This window comes from Phyllopteryx taeniolatus, chromosome 19, assembly GCF_024500385.1.
Source record: "Phyllopteryx taeniolatus isolate TA_2022b chromosome 19, UOR_Ptae_1.2, whole genome shotgun sequence".
Taxonomy (NCBI): domain Eukaryota; kingdom Metazoa; phylum Chordata; class Actinopteri; order Syngnathiformes; family Syngnathidae; genus Phyllopteryx; species Phyllopteryx taeniolatus.
The window spans coordinates 4,197,542-4,217,656 of NC_084520.1; the positions used below are offsets into that span (position 1 = coordinate 4,197,542).

Here is a 20,115-nt window from a genome sequence, read left to right on the forward strand (position 1 = left end):
AGCTTGTTTTATGTGCACTCGGGCACAATCATGTTGGATAAGAAGGGTCTTTCCTAAGCCAGAATGTTGGAAGCATAGAATTGTACAAAAAGTGTTGAAGTAGTAACATTCCAAAGAAACAATTTTAAGGGCTTCTGCAAACGGAAATTAAAGCATTTGTCACACAATACCATTGTTTTTGTGGGGGACATCCCAGACCTTTATATTATAAACAACAACAGGGGCGGAAAGTGAATGAGGCTACATTAAACTACTGCTAGCAGTTTGAAAACTGAATTTTCATATTATGCATTTAAGTGCCATGTAGTTCTTTTGTATGTGATGTGTGGTGCATGACTGTGTCAGTCATGTTAAAAAAAAAATTAAAAAAAATAAAATTTGTGAATTCAAACTTTGATTCACACATTTTTTACATTGAGAAACTGAACTCACCCTAAAAAAAACGTTTTGCTGCGATCTCTTGCAAACAATTGGTTTTAGTGTGTTGCTTGTACTTCCAGCTTCGCTGTAATATCTCCTTGAGCAAAGGTTAGGTATTTTACTTACAAATTAGGTTACTTCTCTAATGCAAAACTTAAGATTGTTTTCCTTTCGGAGAATTTTTTTTTTTTTTGCAGACCTGTGTACTCAAAGACTGAGTGCTGTCATAAAAGCCAAAGGTGTGGCAAACAGTTATGAATTAGAGGGTGTGCCTATTTACCCAGAAGTGAGATGTACACGTTATAGATCACATCAAAGATAGAAAAAGTTTTGAAAATATTTAGTCTCTTTTATTTTCCCATCAAAAAAAAAAAGCTTGCATTTGTGTAGACTATATCCACTGTAATATGGCTTTCAGAAGTTTGACATGGAATTTAAAAAGGTTTTTTTTTTTTTACTCACCCCCCCCCAAAAAAAAAACAGCAAACCCCCCCCCCCCAAAAAAAAAACCCAAATCCTTTGTAAAACATGTCACTTAAATAAAAGTGAACCCAAAAATAATTGGGCTTGTGAAAAATCTCCAAAGACGTCACTATTTATTGTTTTAATCACAATTTACAGCTCACCACTAAAATGCAGTTGTGCACTGTAGTGTCAGGTGCAAACGCACATTCAGAGCTCTTCACATGTGCTCATATAGCAAAGTAGTTATAGAATGCTCTCCCTCAGGTTCCCACTTGAGTTGTTGGACTGCTGCATTTCTGTATGGATTTCTGATGATCGGTTCCATGTATGGAAGTCCAAAAGGGCTTGACTGAGTTTCTCTATCCAGTTCAACTTCTCCTGTTTGGTGTCAGCTGAAAACCAACATCTGAAAGGGAAACAAGAGCATCAAAATGTTTACAGCAGTAATCAGAGGACTACTGTATGGAGCAGGTCATCGAAGTTAGCCTTCAGCTAAACACATGATGGGACCCAGAATTCACTGCGGTGATGTTTTTAACTACAGTACTGTAGTTGTAGAAAATCAAGCTAAAGGTTTCTCTTTACTTGCAATTGTTCCTGTCGATAGTGTGTGTGTGTGTGAGTTAGCTATTAGTCAGGCTAAGGTTGGTATTTGTGAAATTTATTTAATAAAACACTGACTTTCCGGTCATATTCTTTGTATCCTCATGCAATTTTGTGACTTCTCAAATGCATGAGTTGAGATTACTCTGTAAGGTTTCTTTTTAATGCAAAGAACAAGAGCCCCATTGACCTTATGTCAGTCATTGCTGCACCTGCCACATTAAAATCATATACCCAATAAAGCCAGCTGTATCAGATGTACAGTTGAGTCACTGCACTACACTGACCTATTACAAAAAACAGCAATATGAGAACCGTGATACAGCGAGGGATTACTGTACTTTAATACACTGTACATAATTCGTTAATATCCATTATGCTACAATCGCATTAATTCGAGTGAGTGATATACAGTATGCGTTTCCATCAGCTGTCACATGAAAACAATGCATTACCGCAGATAACTCTGCAAGGAACATAAGGTATCATTCTTGAGCAAAACAAGAGGCATGTCTACATTAATTTCCTCAGCTTGTGTCCCCCACTCTAAAAGATGTCATGCCTCAATTAATCACTTGAACGCCGCATCTCAAAACTCAAAAGGTCTTGCTTGAAAAACAGGACCTTATTCTTTAACAGAGCAGTACATAGGACTTTTGAAAGTGCCAAAGATTTATGATGCTTACCACGAGGAACTGCTACACACAAACTGATCTCGTGATGAATAAATGCGGACACATTTGATTGTTGATATGCCACTTCAGAGAAAACTTCTCATTTAATATACATAGTTTTGAATATGAATCCTCCTGAACATTACCAACTCACGAAAATATATTTTGTTCTTATAAACAATAAAAAACGAAACTATCAAAATTAAAACTCACTTAGCAAAGGCTCCATTGTTGTCATCTTGCTGTAGGACGTTGCTCACCAGCTCAAAGGTGTAAGGTCGAGCACACGAGTCCCTGTTGACCGCTCTGACACACTGATTGGGGGAGCTGGACAGGGAGATGACACCCTCTGCTGCCTGTGTTTATTTATGAAAAGATTTTCAAAGTGCCCACAGGCTTTGATTGATCAATTTCAACTACAACAACTTGACTATTCAAACCTTGGATTCTTTGTCATTGGGATGATTCCAGTAGAGCATGGTACACCCATCCAGAATAAAATATCGACGATGCCACGCCCCATATCCGCTGATAACTTCAAACATTGTCTTAGGATTGAGCAATAACAGAGACAACAATTATTCTTGGTCTTGTTGTCCCAATCACAAAACCTGGCATTTAATGTGTGCATATAGAACCACTCACACGCCACCTTTGACAACTATTATCTATCTATCTATCCCTCAATTCAGTCCTGTCATGGTGGGAGCTACGGGTGAGTCAAATAGCCACACTGACCAGAAAACCTTGGTTTCGCACACAGGAGTGACTCTCGCTGTCCAGTTGCAGGTAGATGTGGCCCTCTAGAGGAGAAAGAAAAGGCACCTGCAGGTGGGGGAGAAGATGTCGGATTTAGAGCACAGAGAGAAAAGACTTGTCTTGTGTTTTCTGTCAATTCAATCTTTATTGTGTAACTGTTGAAGAGCAATCTGCAGAACACAATTTTGGAATGCTATTCCACATAAAAATAAATCAACATTCTGTCAATATTCACCATCCTACTCCATAATCACCTTATTGAGGACAACTTGGGATGTATTTAGTTCCACATCCATTTTTCTGTTGAAATGAATGGATAGTTTCCATTTACGCATCTGTCCATATTTCAACAGATTCAAACCATCATTTAGGACATCATGGGATCAATTTTTCACATTCCCCAAAATTCCCACATCTCTCCAAGTCAATGCAGACGTTTTACATTTTTACCTCCCGACATTTCAACAGATTCAAATCATTACAATTTCAAAATGCTCACCTCATGCAGGACGTTTACAGACCATTTTAATCACATTCCTAAAAGTCCCACAATCAAATTCCTTCCACACTAATCCAACTGTTCAGCCCTTGCAGAACATCTACTGAACAGTTAAGCACATTCACTAAATGCCCGTATTTTCCACATAACTCAAATTAAGAGATATTTTACATACTGACCTCATCCTACATTTCTCAACTGGATCAAACCATTCAGCTTATTCAGGACATATGGAACTATTTAATCACATTCTCCAAATTCCAACAGTTTCACAATCAAATTCCCAAATTAAGAGCTACTTTACATATTTACCTCCTTCCATTTTTCTTGACCGATCCAAACCATTGAACAAGTCTCACATTTGATTTTACATTTCAACATCTAATTCCACAGCATTTCAGTACAGCGTCAGCTCTTCTGCATTCACATTTGCAGTTACACTGTAATTACTGTACATTTTGAAATGCACAAACTGTAAATGCTCAAATTCACTCCATTTAACTTTTACTTTATTATTTTTTCAGTTAGTTTTCCCATGTTAGATTTTCAGCTTTCGACGTGTGCAATTAGTCTGTGTGCCTTAGAGCTGCTAAATTGCATTTCATTGAAAGCTGTCTGACAGTGACAATAAATTATTAAATTTTCGCTCTTTAATGCTTTCAAATTCCAATAGGCACATTTACAAAATTATCTGTGCGTCAGCAAACTTAAAAAAATAAATACATAAATTTAACCTAAAAGGCTTTTTCCCCCTCAGAGCACTCTGTAAAATCAAACAGTAATGTTGGGCCAATATCCTAATAATTTTTCTATACTGCATTTGAACTACTTCAAGAGGCAAAACTTCAAATGATTACAGATTTTGTATTTTTTTAAATATATTTTATATAATGTAATAATCAATCATCTGGATTGAATGTAATCCTCAAGGATGTTAACCTATTTATGTCACTGTAAACCTACATCGTCTGATATGCATCTTCCACATTAAGTACAGTTTGGGTAGATCAGGAGCTTAACAAAAAAAAAAAAAAAAACATTGTGAGTGTGACATCCTTAGCAGTGTTGTGCAGACCTTTTCCTGAAATTCATCTCCCAGGAGCCTCCTAATTTTGCCTTCGAGTTTCATCTGAGCATGGGAAGCATAAAGGAAAGACAGAAAAGGGGAAGGGAGACAAGGAGTGACAGACGGGTTACATCACCAGTGACCCCCACCCTTGAAGGAAAACATAAGTGGTGGAAATAGCAACATGCAGTCAAGTCTGTGAGTGGCGTGCAAAAAAAGGTGTGTAGAGTAACTGATGTAAAGACAACTTTTTTTTTAACTTACAAAAGTTGTTTTACTAAGATCGTTTGTAGCAAACCAGCTGTCAATCGCTCATGAGCCATTTAAATAAACACATTGATGTTTTCTGGGCCCTACCCAAACTATTACCTTATCTAACAGGAACTTGTTGTGTCCCAGAGAGGCCAATGTGATCTTGTGGGACCCCACCAGACAAAAGTTACTAGAGCGGCGAGTGCATAGGGTTGGAAAAGCAGGGGCTGATGGCAGAGAAGGGAATAAAAAAAAAAGGCAGGACATTATCACTAGAAAAAGCAGTGTTCTGGAATACCTCAATCAAACCAAAACAAATAGATGGGTCAACTTACATGCGAGATTGTTGCTGGTTCGGTGCTATAATAGAAAACAAGTTGACTAAATTAACGCATAGAAACGCTTTAAATTTTATGCAAAATACAGCACTCACTGTTAAGGTATTCAGAAGCTTTTTTGGAGTTACCTGCAAATGTAGAGCATGTAGGAAGGATGAAAATGTTTTAAGTATAAGCAGGCATAATAATAATTAAAAAAATGTCACAGACCCTTGACCTGGTGATGGAATGGTCGATACCACTGTTAGTCCCTGAAGTTGGAGACTGGAGAGCATAAAACAAGCATATTAAACAGTGTTGTATTAGGTCTTACAGTGAAAACACAGCTACAGCTGGTATTGATGCTTTTATTTAGCTACACTATTCAGAAGAAAAAAAAAAAAAAAAAGTATAAAACCAAAATAAGTGCCAAAAAGACCAGTTTGGTTATGTTTACAAATGAGCTCAAAGGGACAGCCAAGGTCAGATGCTTTGGAGACAGAGCAGATTTCGATAGCTTGGACACATCCAGAAGAGGCGAGAGAGTGAGGATATTGGTAGAAGGATGATGAAGACTGAGCTCCCAACGCAAGAGAGCTCGAGGAAGACCAAGAAAAGGGTGATAGACATGAGGGCAGTTGGTGTGAGGGAGCAGAATGAAGAAGGTAGGCGTAGATGGAAAAGGATGACACACTGAGGCAACCCCCAATGGGACAAGCCGAAAGGAAAGGAAGGAGGAGCGAATGACGAGAAACAGAATCTTATCAAAACTAATTGTATTGCCAATTCTAACTGTTCACTTTTCTTATATAGATCATATGACTTTCTGCTTTGGAGTTGATAAGGCCTCGTCTCACCAGGCTGTAAACTTCAACATCAATTTCAAAGGTTGAGCGAATATCCTTCCTGAAATGTCAAATGACAGGAGATGTTTATTTTCAAAGAGAGTTTGAATAATGGTTACAAGAAATGGCTGCAAAAACTGTTGATGTAACAGCTTACAGGGTTACAGAAGTGGAGAAAGAAATGGTGTCTCCATTCTGAGCATCTGCTGCTGTCGCCAGTGGCGTAGAAACGATGTTGCAGGGACCGTAACGGATCAGGATGAAGAAATAGTAACTTGGCCGACCTGAATGTGTTCATTCACAAAAAAAATAATCGATGAAAGTAAAACTACCTGTTCCCATGGTTGTTAATTGATCAAATCAATACAATAAGTATTACACCTTTGCAGCCACTCAAGATAGCTGCACGGTCACTGAATACACAAAAATACCTGAGCTGTTGTGTGAGGAACAAACGTATTCCAACTTGAGAGGCAGTTGTATATTTGTGATGCTAACAGTTCCTCTGCAGGCCTGCTGCATATCAGTCCCCTCGCCTTTAGAATCTGAACTCTTCTCCTCCCTGAGCCTGACCACCTCTGCTTGCAATGCTGAGCACTTCTCACCTAAACAAAAACACATACAGATATATACTACTTGTTAGGTAGAACGCTTTGTTTAAACAGTGGCTATAAAAAGTATACACACACCTGTTCAAATACCAGGTTTAGTGATTGGGGGGGGCAGAAATTAGACCAACAATCATTTCAAACCTTTTTTCCCCACCCTTAAAAAGGACCTATAGCATCCAGTTGGCCTATAATAATACTTTTAAGTTCTCGGTATTTTTTGCTCAAGAAAATGAAACTGGCAGTCATTTCCAATCATAATCCATTTTGGAGCAATTGGCTAATTGCCCTGGGAACACCCTTTTTACATCACCAAAATCGAGACACCACCTTGTCTTTGAGCGAGGTCAGCGACAAAACCAGTGTGTATAGGCAGATGCCTTCCTTCTGCAATGAAGCATTACAGCGAACGATTTTAACAAAACAAACCTAATCAAATGCATCTAACCTCACTATTTTCTCTCAGTCTAAAAGACTTTCAATATAGGCGACGAGACCGCAGAAAACGTTCTAGTTTAATAAGAAAATGTCCTCGTCTTCTGTCGCTGACATCAGCAGGCTCACGCAGGTTTCGAGCTCAATGTGGGGCTCACCAAAACCTGCCTGAAAATTAAATACTTCATCAGAAAACTAGCTTAAAATTATTAGTCTATTTTGGGGGGGGGGGGGGGGGGGTTCCTGCAGTTTAAATCTAAAACTATGACATAAGTGCCATCACTCACAGCATTAGAGTCTTTTAATGTGACCTGTACAACACAATCAAAAATCATTCCGGAGAAGTTTAAATAAACCTGAGAATGTGATTGCATAAGTGTACACACCGTCATAACTGGGGATGTGGCCGCGTTCCGAATTAACCAATCACATTCAAAATCATGTAAAATGAGTCAGCACACATCTGCCAGTGCCTCTGATCAACCCCAAATAAAGTACAGCCGTTCTATGCTTCTCCTGACATGTTTTGTAGTTACATCTTACAACACAAGGAGCTGTCCGCAGAGTGCTTCCACAGCATCAGAGGCATCTCATTTTTCAAGGGTATCAGTCTGGTAAAGGGTACAAGAGGGTTTCCAATGCATCAAATACACTTTACCATGGAAGACCGATAGCATCATCCAGTGGAGAAAGTAGCAATGTCACTGTTGTGCCATTAACTAAGTACTGAAGGTCCCTCCAAAATTCATGGAAAGGTAAGACAATTAGGGATGGTATGGCAAGAGGCTGACAGCAAAATTGAAGGAGTTGCAGAAATTTCTGGCAGGTACTGGCTGTTTAGTATGTGTGACAACAGTCTCCCGCAGTCTTCATATGTCTGGGATATCGGGTAAGGGTGGCAAGACAAAGAAGCATTATCTTACAACGAAAAACATCCGAACCTGGCTCAGTTTTGCAAAAAATATACTTGAAATCTCCCAAACATGGGGAAATGTGCGATGGTCCAATGAAACCAAGGTTAAAGCTTTATGCCATAAATCCGTCACCAAAGAACACCATACCTTCAGTGAAGCATGGTGGTGGCAGAATCATGCTGTGGGTCTTTGTTTTTCTTCAGCTGGAACTTGGGCTTTAGTCAGGGGAGTGGCGAATAATGTACAGCTCCAAATACCAGTCAAGTGTTTGCTCAAAACCTTCAGTTCTCTGTTAGAAAACTAACTTAAAACAATGTCAAGAAAACTACGAGAACACAACTTTATTTGGGGTTAACCAGAGGCACTTTAAATAGTGACAGTTGTGTGCCAACTCTCATCTAACATGAGTTTGAATGCAATGGGTTCCTTCTGAAGAGTCAGAGCCCCAGTAATACAATGGGTTTACACACCTCTGCAAACATCTGTTAATTTTTAATTCCCCCCTCTCTATTATAATAAATTGTGCTATACAGGTTATAGGGAACAATGGTAAAAAAAAAACATCCTGAAATGATTTCTTGGTCTATCTTTTTTTCTTGTATGACAAAAAAAACAATTAAAACAAGTGTGTAGACTATCAACTATTTGTAAGAGTGATACTGAGCACAAAAGATGTGTAAACCATGACGAATTCTTTTCGGTGACCAAGGCAAGTGAAATGTTCATGTACATACAGGACACAAGTAGCAGCTTTTCAGCCTCAGCCTCCTCAAGTGAACCACGTCCATGCTCGACATCAGTACAGCAACTTAATGCCTGCAAGGTTTGTTTGATGACAGTCTGCAGCTTGGCTGCTTCTTCATTTAGTGCCTGGACAAACAGGACAACATCCAAATTGAATACTGTGCAAGTTTGTCTAAATTTCAACCAGAAGTAAAACGGAGTAACTTTATATTTTGATATCAATTGTCCAACTGTTACTTATGACTGCACACCAATATTTTCTCCTTGATGCTGGTAGATGATTGAGGGTGGGGCTTTTCAGGTACTCCTCTCTGAATGCCAGGGGTGACACACTGAGTGGCCAGCACCTTACTCTGCCTTTGTGTGCGGTAGGCATCAATACTGTCAAATCACAGAACAAAATGGTGGCAGTAAGGAATGTTAAAATGACACCATAAACTTTCTTGCACCGTAACTCACAGACAGACTCCCGCACAAATACATTATATATAACTGTACCACCATCATTATTGTTCATCACCTTAAGATGATTATTGGTAATACAATTACTGTTATCTCATTCCACCCCCATAACTCTAACCTGTTTCAGCCTCTCTGCCCTCCATCTAAGCGGTCAAGGCAGACAACCACCCCACAGTCTCGATTCTCTTAAAGCTTTCTTCCTTAAGCCTGTGCTACAGTGTATGATTTTTGTAGCTTATAAAAAGGGAAAGCAAGCATTACTGCATCGCATGTTCACATTGTGCGATGGAGCTTTCATTGAATATGGGCTACATCAGAATGAAATATCAAGCTAAATGCAGCATCAGTGAACCTTATCTCTGGTTGTTTTAGTCATTTTTTTTCTTGGGTTGTTATCATGGCCTTGGTGAGCTGAAATTTAGCCCTTGTGGTGTTCATGTGTATAGAAAAAGATCTAGACCTGCTCCAAATGCAAAGTCCAATGAGATAATGTCTTGTGACATTGTGTCTTTTTTCTTTAGCTGGTGGGTTCACTGGGGGGGGTTGGTCTTAAATGGAGAAGGCACAGGCAGTAGTTGCCACTTTCAAGATTTTAAAAAAAGTGCTTACCTGTAGAGTGGAGCAGTTTCAACAGGAAAGCGAGGGGTCTCTTTTGGGGTCAGGACCAGAGATTCAGGACAAGCATCCATGCCACTTGCTTGTCTCTTTCGTTTCTACCCAATGGTGAATATAAAAAGCATTCATCACATCCTCAACATGCTGGACATGTTTTGTTATCAGCTGCATTTGGGAATTCATCAGGTTTTTGACAAAGTGCTAAGCGCTGTAGTGTGGGCGATCAAATATGTAGAAATAGGAACCCTTTGATTAAACTCCTCAACTTACCAGCGGGGTTACCACAGCCTCTACAAACTTGCTGAGTGGAGAGAGGATACCATCAGGAGGGAAAGTCAATAGTTCATCCCCATTGCTTTCAAACTTCTCACACTCTTTTTCGTTGGCATCCAAATATTCTCTACTTTTCTCACTCTCTAACTCACTATTCACCCTTTCTTTCTCTCCACAGCAATTGCTGATGCCACTATCCTGGTCCTCTGTGTCCTCTTCATTGTATTGCTTTTCGTCCTTTCTTTCGGCATACTCCAGCACTTCTTCAAACATCTGGTCAATTATTTCAGCAGTGTTGGTCTCATCAAGAGAGCTTACCTCAACATCTGAGAAAGTGGGGAAATAAACACAGATTCTGAGTGTAGTTTCAAAAAAAAATAAAAAATAAAAAAAAAAACCCCATCAGCTTCTTAAGGATTAAAAGTTTCATTCTGCAAGCCCCACATACATTTCATTCCCCTGTGCAACCACACACAACTGGTTGCAAATCCAGATACATACAAGGGCTGCACAATATGGTGTGCATTCAATCATTCCATGCCTATTTATACTGTGGTATGTATAGCCATTAGCACATTCCCAACACTGGTCATTTGTTTTTCATCGATGGGTTATTTTAGCTATTGGTTTTAACATATGGCTTTTATATTTAAGTGCAACGCGACACGTGTACATTTTAAGTTTGTCACTTCAGTATAGCCGTAGCCCGACCCCACTCCCCCCCAATGTAATCTGTCGAGATGCATTCCTTTCATTCTGAAGAGCGATGCACGCAGACATGTAATGTAATTGTTTACAGTGTCATTAATAGTTAGCGGATTAGAAGTAAACAACACTCTGGGCTACACAGTTTGTGTTGTTTGAAAGTTTATAATTACAGCAACATTGGTGTTAATGTCCGTTAGTGTCTCTACTGCTTTTCACTTTACTCTGTTCGCATTGAGGTAACTGATGTTTGTAGTTACATTTTTTTGGTTTTAACTCCGTTTTACAGGAAACTACAACTGGGAGTGGCAAACAGCTTGAATGTTTTGCCTCTTATTTAGAGAATTGCTCGCAACAGTATCTGTCAAAAGACACACTGGAAATCGGACTACTTTGAAGGCAAGGCACTGCAACGCAACTATTGCGCACAGGTACATTGCAGTGACGATGCAGTATATTGTGCAGCTCTAATACATACTGTACAACCTTGATTATATTTACAACATCAGCATATGCAGTTCCCTAAACTGCTACGAGTCAAGTATACCCATGTCTAGCACCTCTGTGTCCAGCAGCCCACTTGTTGCCCCCCTGCATTCTCCCCTTCATTTCACCTGCCACACTTGTCTCTCCTCTCAACTCCATGGAGGCCCCAGAGGAACTTGAGGCACTGATCATGTCAAGCTCCGGGTTTATTGAGTGTGCGCCTCCCTCTGCCGTGTAGGTTTCTTCTGGCCGACCACGGTCTACCATACTCTGGCAGCCATCTAATGCCCTTTGCTTAATTTCTTCAAGGTTCTTTGACAACGGGGTGACGTTCTTCGAGAGAGGGGTGTCATTTACCTCTAGCTGCCGATATCCATCACCTTCATCAGGGCCCAGTTCTGATTCATTGTTGTTGGTAATATTTTCTGCGCTAGTTTCTACTTTAACTTTTTTACAAGACTCTTCCACTCCCTCATCATTCTTCAATGAAGGCAAACAACATTGCTCTGATCCTTGGTCTCTCGTGCAGCTTTCTGACTCACAGCGCCTCCGTTTTCTTCTTGGCGTCACATCTTTGTGTATCTCAACAAATACATTGGCCATCCGATGTTCACCTTCCTGGATCCGAGTGGGCCCACTATGCTGTGCAACGCTGCTTACTAGAGGTTTATTCTCTTCGGGTGGTTCACATGACCTGTGATCTTTGTTATCACACACACTTTCCACCTGGTTTTCAGACATGCCAAATTCTGGACCTTGACAAGTAGGATATCGCCACAACCTCAACTCCTCCTCTGTTGAGAGCTCCATGGTTTCATCACCATAAGATGATTCACAATCCTTGAGGTTTTCTTCAGCCCGGCCTCTCGGTTCTGTTACATTGGAAATATTCCTGTATGCGATATTGGACTCCTCAACACGACTTGATTCTAGATGGTTCTGCTCTTCACATGCAGACAGCTCTGACTTGTTCTGATCTTCATCCCCAGGTACTCTGATGAAAACGTGACCTGGCTGATCATCTGGCTTCTCCAGTCTTTGTTCTCCATCATTGTCACATTGAGCAGTATTTTTCTCCTTCCTTTCAAATTGCAGCTGCCCTTCAATGTTGGCCTCAGACCCAACGGATGTTGCATGGTCCCCAGGAGAACAAACTGTAGTTGGATGAAGAAAAAAATTATTTGTATCCAAATTACAGTGATGGCTTTATATAAGAGTTTAATTCATTCCTTGACCATATTCGTAACTAAAAACATCTCTAATCTTTCCCCATTGAAATGAATGGAAGTGCCATTATCTTATCAGCCGCCCAAAGAAAACATTGTGTGCACTTTTTAGTGAGAAAATCAGCACTCTGTAATGATTTATACAAACATACAGTAATAAATAGAATTAAACACTTAAATGACACTCTCCTTCAGTGCACATCGTGCTGCTCATTCTGATGCGCATTCCTTGGCCACCTGGGGTCAGTATAATAGCCATGCAAAGATAATCTACTAGAGACTCAGCTCCTCAGTACAGCAGTAATATTAGTCATTCTTTGCAGAGGCAAGAGAATATATGCCTGTGAGTATTGCTGTACTGTTTGCGTTCAGACAGCTGTTGCTTAAAAAGGTAACAATACCACACATGCCTTCTCCATCGTATCAGTTCTACCCCAACCAGCCTGGCTCCGCTTCTCCATTACACTTTTTCAAGGCCGAGCAACAGCACCCCTTTTCAGAACCTCCTCCAACCTGGTTCTAAAAGGCAGGCCGATGAGGGCCGTGACGTAACTGTCATCTGATTGGCCGGGAGATTTATGAGGTTTTTTTTTGGGGGGGTAAGCGTGGGGACTTGTCACTTTCACAATCATGGCATCACATCAAGGGTGCCGCACACAGAGCGCCGCTGCCGAACCAGACTATACCGTTGTGCAGTGTGAGTGACTAGGTGACTGTTTTCCAGAGTGGCCGATCGGTTTTGTCGCGATTCAAAATTTGAATCGCCATCTTAACATCACTGCAAATAGGCTTTCCCCTCACAGGGAAAACATTTCCAGGTTTAGCGAGCCGCTTTAAGCCATACACTGTAAATGGTATATAAAGGAAAAAAATATTGTTTTATCAATACTTAACTATATTCGTAATGTACCTGTGGATGAAAAAGCGAAGCTTGTGACCAGAATGTACAAACACGTACATACACGCTGGGTACGTTCAAATGAATAGAACCAGCGAGCCTCCTATCAAATATCCACACATTTTTATTCTCACCAACACCCTCTCTCTTTAGCAATCGGTTCTTCCTTAACTATGAATCTCTTTTTTTTGTGGTTCAAGGAATGTGATAAAGTACAAGATACTGAATACACAGCATCAAATGCCTATACAGGCTCGCCGGGCATCCACTTGTGAATCGCTGATGTGCGTCAGCAACTCTACACGATGGTCCGGTCCAGTCGGGTTCGACCACGTCGCACAGTGCGCGGCAGGCTTAAAGCAGGTTTTGTTCTATGGTCGACCAACGAGGCGCGAGCATTTTTGTTCACATTGGCAGAACGCGAAATACAGCTAGATGAAAGGCGCGACAAGAAACGAGCGTGTCACCTCCTTCTTGACCTCGCTCCAAACACTCTCATTTTTGATTGGTGCCTGTTGTAATGGAAAAGCAACAGAGGCCAGGCCAGGCTGGCTGGCAACCAGTTCAGGGTGTACCCCGCCTTTCGCCCTATGATAGCTGGGATAGCCTCCAGCACCCCCGCGACCCTAGTGAGGATGAGCGTAACAGAAGATGAATGAATGAATATTTACTGATTATCTGCCAAACTACTCATATTGCATCTCGAAAAAACAGTAAGTCAGGTCACCTGTATTTCAAGGCACCACAGTAATTTGCGAAATGCCACAAACAAACAAAAATTATCTGGTGTATACTGCATAAAACCGCATATAGAAAAATCAATGTGAAAATACATGTTTTAACCATAAATTCAGTGAGCAAAGAATTACCGATTATATTAGAGCAGGCTTTTTTCCCGTAGAAAATATTGGGTGGGGCGTGATATACAGTACGTTGCTACCTCAATTAAATTGTCCGTCAAATTTGTCTACGAAAAGCATCAACACATTTAAAATTAAAATATAAAATCTTTAACCTGTTAACGATCCATTCCGTGCTCCTGATGCATCAGCTTCGATGTAGCTGCCATTGTTCATCCGTCCGTTGTCATCGACCTGCCGGGGATAATGCTTGTGTCAGCCTTACTAGCAACATATTTAAGTTGCGTATATACCACATTCCAAGTGGGAATAGACCAGTTGTGATGTCAAATATCGACTACAAGTACAGTAAGACACCAGAATATAAACCCTCAGAAAAATCCAGACAAACTTACAACCAAAAAACAGTTCCCATTAACAGCCCAATTCACCAAAACTAGGCCACAGATGCATTTAAAAATAAAATTAAATAAATACAATTTTTAAAACACTCCATTTGTAATCGTGTCAAGTATACATACGCCATCCAGCTTTGTTTTTTTTGGTTTAAATAAAAAAATAAAAAAAAAAAAAGACCAAGGTGAAGTGTTTGAATCACTGTATAAACCAGGTGAAGAATGCAGGTAGGGTCCATTACAATCCCAAACGTCCACAGGTGCACTTAAATTAAATTTGTTCTCAAAATAAAACTGGCAAAAATTTTGACTGCTACACACTCACATGCCACTGCTGCATGGGAGGCCACTGTACCACTCTCTTGGATCTTGGAACACCAGAAGAGGGGGATGAGAGGCCAGGGGTCCTTCCCTTTAATAAGGGTTAGGAGGTCGTATAAAACTGGCTGAAAATGGTCCACTCAGTGTAAAATAAATAAATCACAGTTACATTTATTGAGGGTAGTTGAGTACACTTATATAAGCTGTACGCTGACTACTTTTTTTTTTTTTTTTTACATTGTTGCAAGGTGTCAATTATTCAGCATTGTCCCGTGAAAATAAAGAAATGTGAGCCATTCTCACTTTTGGCATACTGTACCTCAGTCCAATGGTCATATAGCAGAATAAAAAAAATAAAAAAAACATGCATTTGGAAAATGTAATTAGTCTATGCATATGTAAATACTTTTTTTGTTTTTAAAGGCCGCTTCATTTTGATCAAATGCAAAACCTTTCATTCTCTAACAGTGGGCTTTGTGGTTAATATATCTCTCTCTCTCTCTCTCTCAAGAACATACAGCACCACTTGGCTCAGGGCGGCCCAACTCAAAAAAGGCTTCAAAGTCGGACCCTGCTGACAGTGCATTTCGGAAACAACCCTCAGTATGAGTCAGTACAGTTCCACCCCACTGCAGGTTTCAACCATAATAATGAACAAATCGCTAAAACCTCAATCAAAACTAAATTTCCTTTATTTGATACAACTGTCGCATTGGCTGTTATTTTGTGCAAGTGGTTATAGTGTGTGGCTTGTCTGTAATTGATGCGGTACTGTCATCTGACAAATAATCACAAGGAAATCCTACCTGAAATAATAAAGGATCAGAGCTGCTCCTCTTTAGCCAGGCATTTTCACTAATTGGTTGGAAGGGCAACTGGTTCAACTCCTGTTCCCGCTCCTTTGTAGTCGTGGACAAAAACATAAAATACTACACTTTCTAAAAAGATACACCAAGTCAAGACACCTATTCAAACACACGAACACTCAGAGGTGGGAAGAAAATAGTGACTCCTTTTTGTTGACAATAATACTGAACTAATGCTTTCAGACAGTCATACGGCCACTGAACCAACCTGACGAATGCGAGAAAACTGCTGAGAGCTCGGTGTCGCGTCACCTTGCAGTTTCTGCTGAATGCCAGACACAACGTTGGAAAGGGCTCGCACACGTGGCTTTGCTGGGCTAGCATAGGTGTCTGGACTAGACGGACAGAATGGCTCTTTTAAACGATCCATACGTTGATTAAATGCCGTCTCACCTGAGGGGAAAAAAATAAAAAATGCAGTTATCCACATACAGTATTAACATTTAGTGTTGGGAAGATTAATTTGGAAATGCAGTTGTTACAATTACAAATTACCCTGTTGAAAATGTAATAGTATAAATAATTTTCTTAATACTGAATGACTGCATCAACAGGACCCTTGGATAGTTCCTCTTTAAAAAGTGGATCAAAACTAGAGATCATTTAGGAATTAACCACATTTGTTCTTTACACAAATAAACTGAGAAAACCTGGAATATAAACACATGGCGTAATAAAAAAATGTTGCATTATACATATGGTATGTACAGCATATGGAAACCATGATACAATGTTGACCTAACAACAAATGTGCACAATTTAGACACACCAAATAAGTGAATGCAAAATGACGAAAATTAAACTGTTCAAGCCAACGTTCTTGTGTGTTCAAAAGTGTAACCGAGTTAACTTTTGCAAAATCTCAGACAAACTAATAGATTACGCCACAAAGTGGCGATTCAAGTTCATATTTGGAAAAATATGACACGTTTGAGACTACAGCAGAATAACGAGAGAGGGCCAATCACAAGCTTCGGCTTTTGGTGGAAGAGCGCTTTTGCGGTTATTTTTCCAAATGCAACTAAAATTGTAATCAGCGAAATTTCCAAAAGCAACTGCAAACACAGTAATGGATAACAATTACATGAATTGTAAGTACATAACATCTCATTAGATACTCCCCAACACTTATTTCCATAGTTTAGTTTTAACAGAAAGGTGGTGCCCTTCCCCATCATCTTTGACAATGGTTCCTGGATTATTTTAGCATGTAGAAATCTTATCCATCCATCCATTTTCTGTACCCCCCCCCCAAAAAAAAAATAAAAATTGACAAATTATAAAAGATTGATTTTGATTAGCATACTCACTGAGAATATGATCTTTCAACACCTTATCCGTGGAAGAGCTGTTGTCACCTGTACCTGGCATGCACCCCTCAGCCATTGGAATCCCCTCTACAATAAGAACAGGCCGTTAAGACTACAACGCACCTGTCATGAAACAGACTTTTATGAGCCTTTCGGATGCTTTGCAAAGGAGAAAGGGACTAACATTGAAAGAAAAGTCGAAGGTGAAAACAGGAGGTCATTTCATTACAGACAGCAGTAACATACAAAACTACTAAACAATGTAGTACAGTATAGTCAAACGCATTGATCCTATCTAATTTCTACACCGAAAAGAGTATAGATTAAGTCCGTCTTTGAGCCAGTTTGCAAAGAAAATAAATCCACTCGTGGCCGAGAAATGCCACAGGCCAACACAAGGAACAAGGGCACAGCAAAACCACTACAAAAAGACTTAACTAGTCTGCAGTTCAATACAAAGACAGCAGGATACCATGTAGCGGTATAAGGACTGACCGCTCACATGAAACCACAGCCAGCCTGCCTTAAAGGCAAAAGAAGTCACTTATTTCACACTAAAGGTAAACAAAGTATTTTTATATAGTAACAAAAAAAATTCAAAAAAAGAAAATAAATAAACACACACACCTACACACACACACAAAATGGGGTGGCTCACGAGTGCAGCTGGTGGTGTCCCCGGGATCAAATCAGAGATCAGGCCTCCTTGCTTAGCACAGATTGGTAGGTTGAGGGCAACCACTCAGGGAGGACCAGTTGGAAAATCTGAGCAAGGAACCACCGCACACAGATTAAAAGGAACTAGTGATTGGTGAGACCCTTATTACACTTTTTTCATAGTTCTATACTTGAAATTGTGTCTGCAGGAGAAAAAAAAAAAACAAAGTAGTAATTGTAGGCTTGTTTTCCAATTAAATGTTTGCTTTTCAGACAGATTTTGACCCCCTTACATTTTGGACACCCAGCCTGCAGAAGCCGATGACATTTCATCATTGAACGTCTATGTATTCTGCAGTATAGGTTTTGCCTATATTCAAAGTCTGGATGTTTTTTTTTTTTAAAGACAACAATGAGTGAAAAGTGGGAAGGCTTGTTTTTTTGTTTTGTTTTATTAAAAAGTGTTGCAATGCCTCCTTGAGGAAGACGGCAACGTCATCCCACATGGATTATTGCAGATTCATTTCCATGTCAGCTCAATTTTGCATTGATTGCACCACAAATGCCTCGAAGACATTTGAAAAGATTTCCTATGGATGACAAAGTCAATGGGAAAACAGTGAGGCGCCCTAAACCAGACATTGCGTCCTAAAATGAGACAACCTACCAGAGATAAAATGAATCAATTTTATTTATCATTGACAATATGCTATTTATCCTACTTGTCTAAAAAAATAGATGCCTATAATTTGTCATATTTCCATAATATTTTATTTTCATTATTTCACTTCTGTCCTTTTCAAGGTAACTCAGCAGCAGAGGGACGGCGCCCGAGCGCCCTCAATTGACCAGCCACCACTGAAAATTACAATGAGGCAATGAAACATTAATATGGTTTGGGTTTCATAACAGCCCTCTGGGGGAAACTGTCCCAACAATGTGCTCCATGAAAAAAATTAGTTTGACAACCTTGATATAGTATAATTTTTTTTTTCCTCCTAAAATTCTCACTTCGGAGGTGATGAGATTCCAGCCGACAGCTACGATATAAAATCTGAGTTAATACTGCCCCTTTATAGTATAGCACATTCCTTTGTCCTATGCAGTGTCTCCAGTCATTTTGTTTCCCCCACCCTCCCCCCCTTAAAAGTTGTCATTTTGGATGTGGCAGGATTCCACCTGACAGCAACAATATATAACATATGACTAATTACTGCCCATTTATAGGATAGTTATATGCAATTTACACAAAGACATGGATCTACCTTGATATTTGGACCAAACATTGATTTACTCATGAGGGGGTACAAACTTACTTTAACACTTTGAGTGCAACACAAATCTTAAAACGGGGGGCGGGCAGGGAATAAATAAATAACATAAAAATGTTATTTATTTTTTAACTTGTAGCAATCCTGCAGTTGTGTTATACAGATTGTTCAGTGGTTCTGTAAATTCCAATTGTCTGGGAAGCCATGAAAGCAACATAGACATAGGAGGGAGGGAGTGTTTACATGGGAGACAACGTAGACTGAGTCGGTAGTGGAAAATGCATGACCAATTTAATTATGTTTTGGCGTTATTACAGCCGACAGTAAGCATTTGTTGATAGTTCGCTGCTCGTCCTGGTTCCTTCGTCCATGCGAAGGCAACGCTACAAAATAATAAGCTTTCCGCGTGAACTGTGATCATCAACCACACACAACCTAACGTGCATGTTTAACCACCCACCCCCAAAAAAAGTGATTAATCAAATCAAGCCTTCGTTCAAAGCAAAGGGCGGGAGAGTCACCGGACTAACCAGATTTACATAACCCGAATAACCCTTAATTGCAAAAAGTCGTACTTTCAATGACCTAAAATCCTCACCTGTGAGTCAATTCCAGGATGCCTGACTGACTGTAAATGTTCGCGCTTCCTGCCGCTGATTTTCAAGCTCAAAATGGTTACGTAACTTCCTTAGCACGCCATTCTGATTGGATGGCTTGTCAACACCTCCCGCCTCTTCAAACAAAGTTAGTTCTGATTGGATCTCGTCTTTGGCAGCCATTTCCGTCTCGTTTTTATTCGTTAACGAACATTCGTTAACGACCTTTCGTCAACGGCTAGTCCCGGAAATGCATTTTTTTAGGACGTCATGAAAAATTGTGCCGGTGGCCTGATTTTTTTTGGGGGGGGGACTTTTCAGCTCTAAATTACACTCTCAAAATCAAATGGGTTAGGCAATTCCTCCAATGTCCAGCATCTGAATGGAACTGCATCCCCCAGATGTTTATTTTGCACTTTTAATTAAAAACAATTCCCTTAAACTGTATTTACTTTATAAGCAAATGCTACTTACTATCCTGGAAACTTAATGTACAAACAAAACTTTACTCCTCATTGATTCATCATATGGAACAATAGACGTACTCTATAAGCATAAGTCAATCTTTCTGCA

At 39.9% G+C, this 20,115-nt stretch overlaps 1 protein-coding gene across 4 annotated transcripts; it reads right to left on the reverse strand.

The window, feature by feature from the left end:
- Positions 1-1,001: 1,001 nt before the first annotated feature.
- Positions 1,002-19,664, reverse strand: anln2 (anillin, actin binding protein 2). Of its 4 annotated transcripts, none has more exons than XM_061756575.1 (24): positions 19,545-19,664; positions 17,677-17,783; positions 17,019-17,105; positions 15,917-16,101; positions 15,649-15,741; positions 14,847-14,933; positions 14,282-14,360; positions 11,271-12,296; positions 9,949-10,277; positions 9,673-9,776; positions 8,853-8,982; positions 8,592-8,727; positions 6,332-6,505; positions 6,058-6,184; positions 5,913-5,961; positions 5,287-5,340; positions 5,172-5,204; positions 5,074-5,098; positions 4,856-4,965; positions 4,496-4,549; positions 2,901-2,987; positions 2,603-2,710; positions 2,376-2,518; positions 1,002-1,291 (listed from the first exon to the last, which is right to left on the reverse strand). In XM_061756575.1, exons 3-24 carry the CDS (start codon positions 17,092-17,094, stop codon positions 1,129-1,131), a joined length of 3,372 nt encoding a protein of 1,123 aa, XP_061612559.1. In that variant the 5' UTR covers positions 17,095-17,105; positions 17,677-17,783; positions 19,545-19,664; the 3' UTR covers positions 1,002-1,128. The 4 variants fall into 4 exon arrangements, with proteins under 4 accessions (XP_061612559.1, XP_061612560.1, XP_061612563.1 ...); XM_061756576.1 differs by having other exon boundaries at positions 17,646-17,783; XM_061756579.1 differs by lacking the exon at positions 14,847-14,933.
- Positions 19,665-20,115: the final 451 nt, after the last annotated feature.